This window comes from Podarcis melisellensis, assembly GCF_964234715.1.
Source record: "Podarcis melisellensis genome assembly, chromosome: 10".
Classification (NCBI taxonomy): Eukaryota; Metazoa; Chordata; class Lepidosauria; order Squamata; family Lacertidae; genus Podarcis; species Podarcis melisellensis.
The window spans coordinates 1,501,522-1,517,878 of record NC_138542.1 but is presented as its reverse complement, the minus strand read 5'-3'; the positions used below and the strand labels follow the sequence as shown (position 1 = coordinate 1,517,878).

The 16,357-nt window shown below is 45.0% G+C and overlaps 1 protein-coding gene across 2 annotated transcripts in view; it reads right to left on the bottom strand.

Annotated features, from left to right (window-relative positions):
* Positions 1–15,750, bottom strand: part of DHTKD1 (dehydrogenase E1 and transketolase domain containing 1) — a 31,849-nt gene extending 16,099 nt beyond the window's left edge. The window contains exons 1-6 of one of the 2 annotated variants that reach the window (XM_081927655.1): positions 15,579–15,750; positions 7,808–7,963; positions 7,098–7,309; positions 5,199–5,393; positions 888–1,157; positions 72–243 (exon numbers count right to left, since the gene is read on the bottom strand). In XM_081927655.1, the coding sequence (XP_081783781.1) occupies positions 72–243; positions 888–1,157; positions 5,199–5,393; positions 7,098–7,309; positions 7,808–7,963; positions 15,579–15,729 (1,156 nt within the window). In that variant the 5' untranslated portion in view covers positions 15,730–15,750. The remainder of the gene's footprint in view (positions 1–71; positions 244–887; positions 1,158–5,198; positions 5,394–7,097; positions 7,310–7,807; positions 7,964–15,578) is intronic. The other variant, XM_081927656.1, reaches the window with a different exon arrangement.
* Positions 15,751–16,357: the final 607 nt, after the last annotated feature.

Here is a 16,357-nt window from a genome sequence, read left to right as displayed (position 1 = left end):
CACAGACACTCACCTTCTCAATCCTTAGAACATATAACCATTCCGCCTCCACTGAATCCCATGATACATACCAATATCACTGCAATACAGAGATGACCTCCCTCGCTCTGCTGGAGTGGTGTAGCCCAGCTGATTGTTAACAATGAGATGAATGCTTCCTCCTATTCTAAAATGTGGTAGACTGGAAAGTGTAAAAGTTTCAGGAACAATGCCTTGGCCAGAGAAAGATGCATCACCATGAACCTATATTACAAAAAGAAATTGAGAAGTTACGTCAGAAACCACTGACAGTTCTTTGAGGGGACTTATTTGTTCAGGGGAGGGATTAAAATGTTTCAGCTATAATCTTTAGTTAGGAAGTTTAGTGTAGCTTTCCAAAAGTGGCAGGTGATGGGGTGAGGTGGCAGCACTTACTTGACCTCCCAGCAAAGCACTGCTGCCATTTACTGGGAGAGTGGGAGGGGCCGGGCGCTGGGGTGGTTGGCTCCGTGCAAATGCCCCAGCCCCTTCCACGCTGGCTCCCAGAATGCAGCAGCAACTCATCTGCCAGGAAATCAAGGAAGCACCACATTCCAAACCCCTGCGCAGAGTGCCACTACTTTCAATCTGAAACTTGCTAGAGAAGGCACAGGCCTTCCATATTTTTTTGAACTTGAATTCCAAGTAAAATGTTGTCACTGATTTAATTAAACCACTAGCATGCTCTTAACCTCTCTTCCAGGCACTGATCAGTCTGTGCCCTGCTCAGCTTTGACAATACAACAGATGTCTGCAGGCTATTTCCTGTGACCAGAGAATTAGTCCTATCTATATCATTACATCACATCAAGTTGTCTGAAATGTTAAGATACCCCTTCCAGAACCCTGCTCACTGGCTGTCAAAATACCTGCAGGCAGATGACTTTGTCTCCAGGCTGTGCAGAACTGTCTGGAGAGTAGTCCCCATCGAGCAGAGACTGCTGCCTCCCCCTTGCTTTGCCAACTGCCACAGGGTTAATGGCTTCTAGATGGGAAGGGTTTGGCAACAGGATGACATGAATAGGTCGGTGAGACCCGAAATCAAGATCCACTGAAGCAGTCAGGTGAGATAGGACATCTCCAATTGCTGGTGAGTCGTCTGGAAATTCACTCAAGCCTCGCATCTTACGGAACATCAGCTTCACAGGAGGATAGGAATATGAAGTTTCAAACACAGTTGCAGAGTATGTTGAATGCAGATGAACAAAAGCAGTCATCTATTACAGGGGTTCCCAAACTTTTGGAGCAATGACCCAGGTCTTCCCCCTGTTAGATTCAGGTCTCAAAATAATAATCTCAGCCCTCCTTCTATTGCAGTCCACCCTACCAACTTGAATAAAATATGGGGAGGGAGGTAAGCCCCACGCAGCACAACTGATTACAAGAGGAGGCCGGGCCCCCTCAAATATTTTATTGGGGGCAAAGGGACCTTGGTCCCCATGAGTTGGCTCCAATGGACCTAATACTGTTTATACCCTCACTTTCTTCAGGGAACTCTGAGCTTCATACATGGGTTGTCCATTTACACTTCATAACAATGCATTTGAAGGTTATAATAATAATAATAATAATAATAATAATTTATTATTTATACCCCGCCCATCTGGCTGAGTTTCCCCAGCCACTCTGGGCGGCTCCCAATCAGTGTTAAAAATAGTACAGCATTACATATTAAAAACTTCCCTGAACAGGGCTGCCTTAAGATGTTTTCTGAATGTCAGGTAATTCTTTATCTCTTTGACATCTGATGGGAGGGCGTTCCACAGGGTGGGCGCCACTACCGAGAAGGCCCTCTGTCTGGTTTCCTGTAGCCTCACTTCTCGCAATGACGGAACCGCCAGAAGGCCCTCGACACTGGATCTCAGTGTCCGGGCTGAACGATGGGGGTGGAGACGCTCCTTCAGGTATACAGGACCGAGGCCGTTTAGGGCTTTAAAGGTCAGCACCAACACTTTGAATCGTGCTCGGAAACGTACTGGGAGCCAGTGCAGATCTCTCAGAACCGGTGTTATGTGGTCCCGGCGGCCACTCCCAGTCACCAGTCTAGCTGCCGCATTCTGGATTAATTGCAGTTTCCGGGTCACCTTCAAAGGTAGCCCCACGTAGAGCGCGTTGCAGTAGTCCAAGCGTGAGATAACTAGAGCATGCACCACTCTGGCGAGACAGTCCGCGGGGAGGTAGGGTCTTAGCCTGCGTACCAGGTGGAGCTGGTAGACAGCTGCCCTGGACACAGAGTTAACCTGCGCCTCCATGGACAGCTGTGAGTCCAAAATGACTCCCAGGCTGCGCACCTGGTCCTTCAGGGGCACAGTTACCCCATTCAGGACCAGGGAATCCTCCACACCTGCCCGCCTCCTGTCCCCCAAAAACAGTACTTCTGTCTTGTCAGGATTCAACCTCAATCTGTTAGCCGCCATCCAACCTCCAACCGCCTCCAGGCACTCACACAGGACCTTCACCGCCTTCACTGGTTCTGATTTAAAGGAGAGGTAGAGCTGGGTGTCATCTGCATACTGATGAACACCCAGTCCAAACCCCCTGATGATCTCTCCCAGCGGCTTCATATAGATATTAAAAAGCATGGGGGAGAGGACAGAACCCTGAGGCACCCCACAAGTGAGAGCCCAGGGGTCTGAACACTCACCCCCCACCACCACTTTCTGGACACGGCCCAGGAGGAAGGAGCGGAACCACTGTATGACAGTGCCCCCAGCTCCCAGCCCCTCTAGACGGTCCAGAAGGATGTTATGGTCGATGGTGTCAAAGGCCGCTGAGAGATCCAGCAGAACTAGGAAACAGCTCTCACCTTTGTCCCTAGCCCGCCGGAGATCATCAACCAGCGCGACCAAGGCAGTTTCAGTCCCATGGTGAGGCCTGAATCCCGATTGGAAGGGATCCAAATGGTCCGTTTCCTCCAGGCGTGCTTGGAGTTGTTCAGCAACCACCCGCTCAATCACCTTGCCCAAGAATGGCAGATTTGAGACTGGGCGATAGTTGGCCAAATTGGCCGGGTCTAAAGATGTTTTTTTAAGAAGCGGTTTAATGACCGCCTCTTTCAGCGGGTCTGGGAAGGCTCCCTCACAGAGGGAAGCATTCACCACCCCGCAGAGCCCATCGCCCAGCGCTTCCCGGCTCGCTTTTATCAGCCAGGATGGGCAAGGATCAAGGAGACAGGTGGTCGGTTTCACTCGTCCAAGCAGCCTGTCCACATCCTCGGAGGTAACAGATTGGAATTGATCCCATATAACAGGACCAGACAGAACTCTAGCACTCTCCCGCCCTGGCCCTGCTCCCACGGTGGAGTCTACCTCCTTCTGAATCTGAGCGATTTTATCTGCAAAAAACTTTGCAAAAGCATTGCAGGAGATCTTGGGGTCCCTACCAGGCCCCGGTGGTACAGGTGGTTCCGATAAACTGCGAACCACCTGAAAAAGTCTCCTGCTGCTGTTTTCTGCAGATGCAATGGAGGCGGCGAAGAAGGCCCTCTTCGCCGTCGCCATTGCCACTTGGTAGGCTCGACGTTGAGCTCTAACCCGTGTCCGGTCTGATTCAGAATGAGTTTTCCGCCACCGGCGCTCTAGCCGTCTCAACGATTGTTTCATCACCCTCAGCTCCGGGGAAAACCACGGGGCTGTCCGGGCTCCATGCAATCGGAGAGGGCGCTTCGGAGCCAGACAGTCAATTGCCCTGGTTAACTCCGCATTCCAGCGGGCCACCAGGGAATCAGCTGAAAGGCCATCAACTTGGGATAAAGCATCCCCTACCACTCTCTGGAAGCCGATTGGATCCATTAAGTGGCGGGGGCGGACCATCCGAATCGGTCCCACCTCCCTGCGGAGGGGAAGGGTTGCGGAGAAGTCCAGTTGCACCAGGAAGTGATCTGACCATGGCACTTCTTTTGTTTCGCTTTTAGTTAATGTCAGATCACCAACATCCGTAGAGGTAAACACCAAGTCTAAGGCATGTCCGTGGCTATGAGTTGGGCCAGACTTATTCAGGGACAGCCCCATGGAGGCCATGCTTTCCACGAAGTCCCGAGCGGCTCCTTGTAAGGTCGTGTCGGCATGGATGTTAAAATCCCCCAGGACAACCAAGCTAGGTGTCTCCAGGAGCATATCCGCCACGACCTGAAGCAGCTCGGGCAGGGAATCCTTGGTGCAGCGGGGAGGTCGGTACACCAGTAGGAATCCTGTACTGCCCCTATTGCCCAACTTCCAGAACATGCACTCAGAAAACTGGGTTAGCCTAAGAGAGTTAGACCAGCCCAAAGGCACAGGTGAATGGGGGTTTGAATCCAAGATTCCCTAGAAGCCACTCGCTCCATTGTTCTTTCCATATTGGCTCTGCATATGCTGCATTCACATGCAGTCTCTTTCAGGATTAGGCCTTCAGGTACCAAACGCATATCAGAGCACATGTTGTGCGCAGTCGCACAGGTCCCAGATTCAACACCAGGTGTCTACAATTTAAAATATCTGCTACCATGATGGGAAAGGCCTTTGCTTATCAGAAGATGCAACACTGGACTGGGGGGACAAATAGTTTGACCTCTATACAAAACCATGGCTATGTAGAAGCATTTGAAGTTGCCATTGTGAGGCAGCCATTATGTTTCAGCTAGAGTTTAGGGGCCTGTGTCACAAAGACAATTGTGAATACTGTATTTGCTACTAGTTCTATTTAACATTCAGTTGGAACACAGAGTAACTATACGGTGGCACTGTTTTACTGTTTTGGTGAAAATCCTCTGAACTTGCAACATATGTAAAGCAGTCTGAATGGTGAAAGTATCAAGTATGATTTTGACAAGGAATGTCAAGGAGAGTACATAGCAGAAATATTTCTCACAGATGTTTCATCTTGTGGGTTATTTGGAATTGTCACCTCAAATTCCTTTTGGAGGAAGGGAGGTAGATACATTTAACAAATTAAAGTAAATGAAGCTTTTTGGTCAAGGTTTCAGCATTTCCACATGACTTTTCCACATCAAGTTAAATAATGCATCGTTTTGTGTTAAGATATTTGTTACTGTTACATTTGGGTTGTCAAAAGAAATTCTAAACATGTCTAAGAGGGCGACCCCAAAGAATCTAGTATCATTGCAGCTTTTGCCACCAATTTTATGGAAATGTGTATTTTCAAATCAAAATTAGTCACACCTAAGAAAAAACCCCACTTACCTCAGGTGGAAACTGAAGAAGGCCGGTGAGGAGATTAAGTCTGCCTCGATGAGGCATTCCAAGTACGATGTCCGTCACCCCACTGTATGAGCACATCTTTAACAATTCATGAAAGAAACCCATCATGCTCTCTGCTCCTTCACCACCATATCTTTTCACTGTGGCAAACTTTGTAGCCAAAAAATGATCAAATTCCTGGAAAATGTGAATGGTGATTATATATTTACATATTTAGAAGAATGTATCTTTGATAGGGATTCAGGCTTGGTATAGATATAACATTTGCAATCTTCTCACTACGATTTGGTGAGAGTGCTAAGAAGCATTACATCTGCCATCACTGCTAACCACGATTAATGCTAACCAGGATTGCCTTGCTAACCAACTATGGCTTGCAAATGCATTTTGAAACACGGGTCAAATTGTGAAGGCAATCCTGGTTAGACAGAGAAGCGCTGAGGGAGGTGGAAAGTTTGTGCAAACCCATGGGGTATAACCACAGTAATCAAATGTGTAACCCACTAACTGTAGATAAGAGGTTCTAGAATGTTACCTTTCCACCAGGTCATAGCTATAAAAATATACATCAAGAAAACTGAACAAAATTGTTTATTTGCTTCCTTCATGAATACTCAAATAGCCTATTTCAGTTTGGTTAGACAAATTTGGTTTAAAACACAGTCTGTTACAGAAAGTTGGGGCATCACAAAACAATATATTGTATTTGCAGTAATGATCCCACAGATCAGTACTGTCAGCATATTCAAAAATCACTATGGGGAAATAAGCATTTTGACAGGACTACTTGAAGTCTTTGTTGTCAGCCATGAGTGCTCACTGAAAGGACAGATCCTGAAGCTGAGGCTCCAATACGTTGGCCACCTCATAAGAAGAGAAGACTCCCTGGAAAAGACCCTGATGTTGGGAAAGATTGATGGCACAAGGAGAAGGGGATGACAGAGGAGGAGATAGTGGGACAGTGTTCTCGAAGCTACCAGTGTGAGTTTGACCAAACTGCGGGAGGCAGTGGAAGACAGGAGTGCCTGGCATGCTCTGGCAAAAAGTCAGACACGACTAAACGGCTAAACAACAACAAATGTTATACATATATACACTGGTCTAGCAGTAGTTAATTACACTAGTAAATCTACTAAAAACTCACACTCAAAATTTAGCACTAGGAGTTTTTTATGCAATGTCATCCATTGCCTCCTGGAATTTGGGCCTACTCAGCAACATTGATAAGCCCAACATGCAGTGGGGCAGCATCACTCCACCTTCTTTTTCAAAAAAAAACACACCAGGGGCTTGTATAGCTTATCATTTGCACTTGTGATAAGACTAGGATCAAAATGCACTACAGGCAGCAACCTTTTTACGTGCGTCTGAACCTGAAAGTTACCTGAAAATATCAAAACACGTCAGAAAAAGGGGCAGAATAGGGTGTTTGCAGGCTTTTAAAATGGGTGCACGATTATACGCAATTTCACATAAGTGCACGGGGCTTCGGAATGTAACCTGTATTTTCTCTGTTCCATAGATGTAAGCCTTTCCATTTCTCTTCCTGAAAAGCCCATTTGTGCAAATCAAACAGGAAAAATTTCCCCTTGCAGTTAAGATTTCAAAATTAATGCAACTACTAACTTGAAAGTACTTCAGTTTCTGTTAGGAATCACAAAATGCTGCAGAACAAGGCTATCAAACTCATGTAAAAACTACTATGCCTGTAATGCAAATAATGAAATAAATCATTTGCCAGAAAAATCCTCAAAATATCAGTTCTGTTAAAATAATGAATAAATAATCCTTTAATTAAGGTGCTACTTTTTACCCCTAGAAATAATTTCATTCTCATTCTTTTTCTTATACTATATGCACACACATACTTATACAATGCACCTGAGATTCTAGCATGAGCTTGGACAAATACTTTTTCTCTTCAGTAGTGAATGCTTCTTGTTTCAGCTCCTCAAACCGTTTAGCAATCCATTCTCTTTCTTGCAAGCTTGACAGCTGACTGGTCTCTATAGACATATGTTCACAGTATATGTGGCCCAGGTAAGACAATATATCCTCTAGGGATGCCTCCTCCTTTCTCATGTTCAAAAGTCCTGGAATAAAATATTGTCTAATAGATTATATTGATACATTAATAACACTGAGCATCAAGCTCTAAGATGCTCTTCTGCCAAGTGGTCCTTCAATAAGACAACTTCTCTTTTTCTTCCCTTTAGAAAATAACTCATAGGTGTTCATTCTGAAGTTACTGCTGCAGTGTAACAGATCCACAATTCTCAAATATTATACAGGAGACTTGCAACTTACACACATTTAACTTGTACACGCTTGGAATAAATTGTTTTAAAAATGATAAAAGAGGTAGGCATCCAGGGAAAAAGGCTTTGGCAATCCCACCATTGCACCCAATTTGTGTTGGCTATATGCAATTTTGACTTTATGCACTATTCCAGAAGGTAATCCCTGTGTAAGCTGCGGGTCTACTGTATTAACAAAACCACCCAATGTACTATTTCCTTGACTGCTACCTAACCAACCGGGGGGGGGGTGTACTTCACCATTCCGGCATGAAAGTCGCTTTTCTTTCCTACCTGCAGTATTGAAAGGTCCTTGAAGAACTTCAGTCAAAACTTGGATTTCAGGTACCATATCCATCACAGCTTGGCCAGTAAATAGAGGGTTGATTTTGGCAGCTTTGTGGCCATGTTCATAGTATGCTGTCACCAAGCGAGCCAGTCCGTGGTCTACTAAAAACAAGAGAACAAAGACTATTTTTAGCAGTGTGCAAAGATACCAATTATTATAAACCATGAAAATTTAAGTTGGAAAGCCCATTTGATGTGGTTACAGAAACTACTGGCTAAAAATGTGAGTGTATTTTGTTTTGAAAGCTTCGAATAAAAATTCCTGTCTCCCTGCTCTGTGGATTCTCTAATGCACCCATGGAATTCCATCTGAGGAGTCTCTCTCATGCACTTCAATAAGCGTTATGTGCATTCAAAAGGATGCATGCCTGGAGCTGTCAGGAAAGCTCTACTATGTGTACTCTCCTACCTACACATAAGGAAGCTCTGTGAGCCTATGGAAATGCTTAGATGTACAACAAGCCACTGACTGCAGGTCCCTGTCAGCAATGTAGCTCACTTTTGGGCAATCACTGTTAGCTGGTTTAAGGTTAACCAAGCAGCCACATTTGTATGTTTCTGGGAAGCATCCAAAGGATTCTCCCCTTATAGAGCTCATGACCAGCAGCAGACCTTGGTGGTAATTAAGTATTGAATAACAGTTGGCAGATTGTCTTTTTCTAGGAGAGGTCCTGGCTGATGAATCAGCCACAGCCTAAGAATCCAGGAGCAACACAGGGTCCAGCAGCACCTGATCCCTCTGGAGGGCATGCCCCAGCTTTGTATTTCATCATAGCCTGCTAAGAGGTTAATAACCTGTAGTTCAATGATTGCAGCAGAGCAACCGTTTTCTCCATGATGAGCATGAAAACAGAGCACTACTTTTGGGTTTCTTGGGTTTTTCCAGGCTATTAACCTTTATGGATTTCATAGGAGCCAACTCCGAGGAGCTGAGGTCCTTTCACCCCCCAAAGTATTTGAGGGAGCCAGCCATGTCATGTGATCAATCATGCAGGGTGGGAATTATGTGCCCCCCCATATTTTATTCAAGTTGGTACTCCTGATGGGATTATTTACAAGGCTGGTATGACCTCATGTAGAACCAGGGAAGCATGAACTCCCAAATCAGGCTCCCTACTATTAACATCTCTGTCTTGTCGGGACTCAGTTTATGAATTCTCATTCAGTCCCAGACTTCTACTAAACATCTGTTCAGAACTTCCATCACTTCATTTGGCTTTGTTGAAAGGAGAAAAAGAGCTGCTACCATGAGCACTTCACCCCAAATAACCAGATGATGTTCCATTGTGGTTTTTCATAGATCTGAAAAAGCCTGGTAGACTAGACTAAACCCGTTGTTTGCCCACAATGTTTAATTATTGCCAAGAACATTCCATAAGAGTAAAAAATGCCATGAGTTTCAAAGTTTTATTTTCAAGTTCATCTGTGTTCTATATTGCACCCTGGTTCTCACACTGTGGGGTGAGATACAAGATCATGGAAGGGTTTGAAACTTAGCAAATATTGGGGGGCCACTGGGGCGCATTGGAAGATGGCCGATAATAACATCTCTCCAACCCACACGAGGTAATTAAGAGGCTGTGATGGGAGTAAGCAGCCTCCCGGTTCCCCCAAGCGAGTGGGGGGGACTGCCCTTGCCTGCTGTGCCCTATACCACCCCCAAACTTGAGGGGGTGGGGGGACTAGGCAGAAAGCCCTTGTGTGGACCTTGGCTCTCCTGGACGCTGTCTCTGATTCGTGCCTCTAGCTGCAGCAACTTCAAAAGAAACAATTAGGAGGAAGCAAATGCACATATTTTAAGGAAGAATGGGGAGTAAAGACTGCTAAGTGAAGAGATCTCTGAGAAAGAAGATGGGTCGGATAAACAGGAATATATCATGAGAAGACACACCAAGGCTCGGTATGTCGGCAACGGGACTGGATGGGGGGGACGGACTTTCATTTCTTTTTGCTATGTGATTAACCAAGAATCCCCCCCCCCCACAAGTCAGAAATGCCGCTTAAATGACCTAAGCCAGGGGTCTGCAACCTTTAAGACAAAAAGAGCCACTTGGACCCGTTTCCGAAGAAAAACAACAACTGGGAGCCGCAAAAACATTGCAACATTTAAAACAAATATAACACTGTATATATTGTTTCTTGCCTTAATGCTCTATATGCAGGATTGTGCAGTCAGCTGTAAATCTCAAGAAAAAAGGACAAATTAATAGCTAATTAAAATATTTAATTTACAACCAGGTAACCAGGTTAATGGGACTTTTGCTCCTGAACCTCAGTGCTCAGTGTCTGCACATCAGGGCTGTAAGACGTCACCTTCATTTTCACACAGGCTTGCAAGCTGTCATCTGTGAGGCGTGATCGATGTTTGTTTTTAATATAGTTCATGTTGGAGAAGACCTGCTCACATACATATGTGGAACCAAAGACCGACAGGACTCCAAATGCATACTTTTTCATGTTTATATATAATTATATAATTACTTAACTATTTACCAATTTCAATTCAAATTAGCCCTGTTTTAAAAGTAGGAATCAGAAGCCGACAGTAAGCCGAGCACCCCAGTTAAAGAATAGCTATGCGTTTAAAATTATTGTTGTTATTGATCTACGTCAAGTTTTATTTATTTATTTATTTATTTTATCTTATTTTGAATATTATTATTTTTTATATATATATATATATATATATATATATATATATATATATATATATATATATGCTTTCGTATATATATATATATATTGCGTTCAACTGTTTTTTAAACAGAAGGGGTGGGCACTGTAGGCAGGGGGCAGTAACTGCCCTTGCTCCTGATCAAGCAAATAAATTTAAAGTAACCACTAAATAAAATGAGTTGGCCTAATGAACCAACTTCCAGTTAATTTAAACGGAATTAAGTAATTAAATTGGCCTGCAATAATAAATACTGTTTCTTAATTAACTAACCAAAGGACTTAAATCAACCAAATGAATCTAATCAATTAAATTAAATTGATATACAATCAGAATCCAGCAGCAATTGATCTGCCCTTTCTCTTAGTCAACCAAAATGAATTTAAAGTTCCAACCAAATGAATTAAATTACCAAAATGAATCCACACTCGATAAGCTTAAATACAATTGGAATCAAGCAATAAGTTGACTACTGCAAGCACTTATTAAAGCAATCAAATTAATTATATTTCAGGGTTGCATATATATCCTTGGAGCTAAAGCCCTAATTAAAGCGCTTTAATATAATAACACTCAGAGTCAAACCTCTATGAGCTCTTAAAATGCTTAACTTAAATAACTTGTTCTCTTCCAATCCACCAATTGAGCATATATTGTCACTTATAAAGCCTGAGTATCCAATTCCCACAACAGAGTGCCTCACCTAAAATGGCCGCCGGGCCAAACCACGTGGTTAGCTCAAAATGGCGACCGCAACTTCCTGGTTACCAAGCAACACAGCTATCAACTTCCTGTCCCTGGCTGCCAGCGTCCTGCCTCTGTGTCTGATCCAATCATAAGCGGCTTTTTGCGTGTTTCCGCCCAGAAAATGCGCCTCCTCCCCTCGCCTCCGCCCCGGAGCCGCAGCAAAGGAGTTAAAGAGCCGCATGCGGCTCTGGAGCCGCAGGTTGCCGACCCCCGACCTAAGCTGATGATTTAAGACTGTGTGGAGATAATCTCTAACCAAAAGCATGTTTTAAGGAGATCGTGGAAAGTATAAGAGCTTTGGGATGACGCAGTAAAAAACAGCATTGCCATTTTGGCAAGTTCTGTCGAAAGACTTATGTCTGGGAGGAGGAATGGATCTGTTTTCATATTGCGGGCGAGCCTCCTCAGAGGACTAAAGAAGGCGACAGATTTGCGAAGATTAATGATGGAAAGAGTGCTTTTATTTATGGAAGTGATGATATTTATGGAAGTGATGGAAACCATCTCGATATGGTGATTGGATGAACGGAAAAATTCACACAGGACTATAACTGGTGTTTACATGCTTAAGGAGATTATCAGAAGAGATCAAAAAGAAAAAAGAAAAATATATGAATAAGATGAGATGTGGGAACAGCAAGATAGGAATGGATAGAATTATGAACATTATTTGGACACATTTGTGGATATTAACACAGCAGCAAGAAGATGATTGGAATCCCCTTCGGAACTTGAAATATGGGTACCCCCACAATAAAATTAAAATTTGGCTTTGTAATTTGGAATTTATGTGATGTGATTTGATTTGATTGGTCGGTTAATAAAAATTATTTTTTTTAAAAAAAAAGAAACTTAGCAAATATTAGATTAATTGAATTTCTCCTCCTCAGAGGACTCATCATTGATCTATAGTGTATGTGGCTGCCCATCCACTGCTGCAAGCAATAGCCAGATATATGGAGAAACGTGACTCAAAGAAGTAGGAGGCCCAGGGTTTGCTCTGATTCTTTAGAAATACACAATCGCTTTGAGGTCCTGCTCCCCTAGACAAAGAGCAGACTCCATTTGAGGATCTCTCCCTCATTACAGTCAATCAGGTATATGAAGACGAGCAGCAAAGTCAGTCCTCAGGGAATGTGCAGGCGACCTTGGAACGGACAGCTCACGGAAGAACCCCGACCAAACCTAAGAGGAGGCGTGTAGTGGTGATAGGGGATTCCCTACTGAGGGGAACAGAAGCAGTGATCTGTGGGCCTGACAAGATGTCTCGGGAAGTGTGCTGTCTCCCCGGGGCTAAGATCCAAGATGTAACTGAACGACTGCAAGGAATCATAAAACCCACTGACAAATACCCCTTCCTCTTGGTTCATGTGGGAACCAATGACACTGCAAGCAGTAGCCTCCAGAAGATCAAAAGAGACTACGAGGCTCTGGGCAGGAAATTGAAGCAATTAAATGCACAAATTGTCATCTCATCTGTCCTCCCAGTTGAACGATGTGGCCCAGGGAGAGAGGGGAAAATAATGGAAGTGAACAGCTGGCTTCGCAAATGGTGTAAACAGGAACGGTTAGATCACGGACTGCAGTTTCTTAAAGATAGACTTCTGGCAAGCAATGGGCTGCACCTCACAACGGTTGGGAGGAATGTTTTTGCCAAAAATCTCAGAAACCTCATCACGAGGGCTTTAAACTGACTAATGTGGGGGAGGGAGACAGTGCTCCTGAAGGTAGGAGTCTATCAATTGATGAAGATGATCATCCAAATGTCATAGACCAAATGGAGCAAACAGCACGCAGACCTAGTGGTGGGAGGAAAAAATCCTTAAATAAGAGACACGGGGGAATGATTAATGGACTTCAATGTCTGTACACTAATGCGCAAAGCATGGGAAATAAACAAGATGAGCTTGAGCTCTTGGTACAGCAAACTAAATATGGCATAATAGGCATCACTGAAACCTGGTGGGATAAGCCCCACAATTGGAATGTAATAATGGAGGGATACAATCTATTTCAGAGAAACAGACCAGACAAGAAAGGAGGAGGAGTGGTGTGTGAAGAGATCCAAGATTTAGAACCTCAAAGCCAAAATGAGAGCATTTGGATCAAAATTAAGGGAGAGAAGAATAACAGTGACCTCATTGGTCACTGTTACTATAGATCCCCAAGCCAAATGGAGGACATAGATGATGCCTTCCTGGAACAGATGGCCAAGTCTGCAAAAGGGAGGGAGATAGTAGTAATGGGGGACTTCAATTACCCGGATATTTCTTGGATGTCAAACTCAGCCAAGAGCATAAGGTCAAACAGATTCCTCACTGGCCTTGCAGACAACTTCATTGTCCAGAAAGTGGGAGAAGCAACAAGAGGAACAGCCATTTTAGATCTGGTCCTAACCAATGTTGATGACCTGGTTAGTGGGGTAGATGTGGAAGAATCATTAGGCATGAGTGATCATGCTCTTCTGAAGTTTACTATACAGCGGAAAGGAGCAGCCAAGCATACTAGGACTCAATTTCTTGACTTTACGAAAGCCGACTTCATAAAACTTAGGGAAGTGCTGGGTGAGATCCCATGGACAGTAATACTAAAAGGAAAGGGAGTTCATGATGGCTGGGAGTTTGTTAAAAGGGAGATAGTAAAAGCACAGCTTCAGGCAATACCAATGAGACGGAAACATGGAAGGTGCCTAAAGAAGCCAGGGTAGCTATCTAAAGAACTTTTAACTGAGTTAAGATTAAAAAAGGAGGTGTACAAAAAAATGGAAAAGGGGGGAAACCACCAAAGAGGAATTCAAACAAATAGCCAGCATGTGTAGACACAAAGTCAGAAAAGCTAAAGCACAGAATGAACTCAGGCTTGCTAGAGAGGTTAAAAGCAACAAAAAAGGCTTTTATGGGTATGTTCGTAGCAAAAGGAAGAACAAAGAAACAGTGGGGTCACTCAGAGGAGAAGATGGTGAAATGCAAACAGGGGACACAGAAAGGGCTGAACTCCTCAATGCCTTCTTTGCCTCAGTCTTCTCCGATAAAGAAAACAATGCCTGACGTAAAGAATTTGGAGCAAATGATTCAGCAAAGGAAACACAGCCCAGAATAACTAAGGAGATAGTACAAGAATACTTGGCTAGTTTTGATGTATTCAAGTCTCCAGGGCCAGATGAACTGCATCCAAGAGTATTAAAAGAACTGGCAGATGTGATCTCAGCACCACTGGCAGTCATCTTTGAGAATTCCTGGAGAACAGGCGAAGTCCCGGCAGACTGGAGGAGGGCAAATGTTGTCCCTATTTTCAAAAAGGGGAAACGAGAGGACCCAAATAATTACCGCCCAGTCAGTCTGACATCAATACCAGGGAAGATGCGGTCTTGACTATGCTACCACTCAGTGGATTTGTAACTGGCTGACTGACTGAACCCAAAGGGTGTTCATCAATGGTTCTTCTTCATCCTGAAGAAGAGTGACTAGTGGGGTTCCCCAGGGTGTCCAGAGGAGGGCAACCAAAATGGTCAAAGGCCTGGAAAGGATGCCTTATGAGGAACGGCTAAGGGAGCTGGGCATGTTTAGCCTGGAGAAGAGGAGGTTAAGGGGTGATATGATAGCCATGTTCAAATATATAAAGGGATGTCACATAGAGGAGGGAGAAAGGTTGTTTTCTGCTGCTCCAGAAAAGCGGACACGGAGCAATGGTTCCAAACTACAAGAAAGAAGATTCCACCTAAACATTAGGAAGAACTTCCTGACAGTAAGAGCTGTTTGACAGTGGAATTTGCTGCCAAGGAGTGTGGTGGAGTCTCCTTCTTTGGAGATCTTTAAGCAGAGGCTTGACAACCATATGTCAGGAGTGCTCTGATGGTGTTTCCTGCTTGGCAGGGGGTTGGACTCGATGGCCCTTGTGGTCTCTTCCAACTCTATGATTCTATGATTCTATGCTTTGTTCTAAAGCTGTTTCCTCTGCATAGTTTTTGGAAGTTTGGAGATGTCTTGCCTTATCTTACTTCTATTTTTTAAAAGAAGTAAATAACAAAGAACACTTGGTATGCCTTGAGAAAAATAACACCAAAAGCTTGCTTATAAAGTCTCTCCCCCTCCCAACCCCCCGCTGTATCAGTAATAATGTTGAAGAATACCCCAAGTCCCCGTGCGCCCAGAGGACCTTGCTCTCAGGTGAGGGACCTTTGAAGGGGGCATTGGAAGGGGCCCCTCGCGGAGTGGATCTGGGTTGCCTGCGGGCAAAGCTCTTCTCCCCCCCCCCCCATATAGCAAAGCACGGCCTCCCCGCCTCCCCCCCGCCGACCTGCTCTGCTGCGGGAATCGCGCGGCTCCGCGCCGTCGGCAGCTCGGCTCTCCGCCTTGCGGCTGGGCTTGTAGCCGTAGACCCCCCTCTCGGAGCGGTACCAGCGCCGCCGCAGCAGCAGCAGAGGCGCCGGCGCCCGCCGAGACCCCATTCGGGCTCCCAGCGCCACACGAGCCGCCGCCATCGCCATCAGGCCCGCTCGCTCGCTCCGCAGCCCGGACAAGCAAGGGGCGGCCCCGGCCCCCGGCCCCGGTTGGCGGAGCGGCGGCGGCGGGAGGAGCAGGCGGGACCGCCCCCGGGCCCCGCTCGGCCGCCTTTGGAAGAGCCGAGCCAGGTTGGCTGCGAGCGAGGCCTCTCCCTTGACAGGCCCAGGTCCTGAGCAGAGGGCAGCCCTCGAGAGAGAGGCTCTTGGAGTGAGGGGCGGCGGAGAAGGCTGTGCCCCCCTCGGGTGTGGCTGGAGAGAGAGATGCTTCAAGGACCACTGAAGAAATGTTTAAATCTTTCCGGATAGTATAGTATAATATAGTATCTATATAAATATATTCATTTGCAGAATATGGATAGACCTCTCTTCAAAATGAGAGCTATTCTTCTATGAAAGATCAGAAAGGAGAAAGGCTTCTTTGGGTTGATGAGGAGATAGATGAGAGTTTGTCTCAAATTAGACCTAATATAAATGAGATTACCTGGCAAAAGCACACACACACCTCATTGAGTTTGTATACATACTTAAGGTACACATGTAAGAGGTTCGTCTATATATTTTGGGAATTATTCAT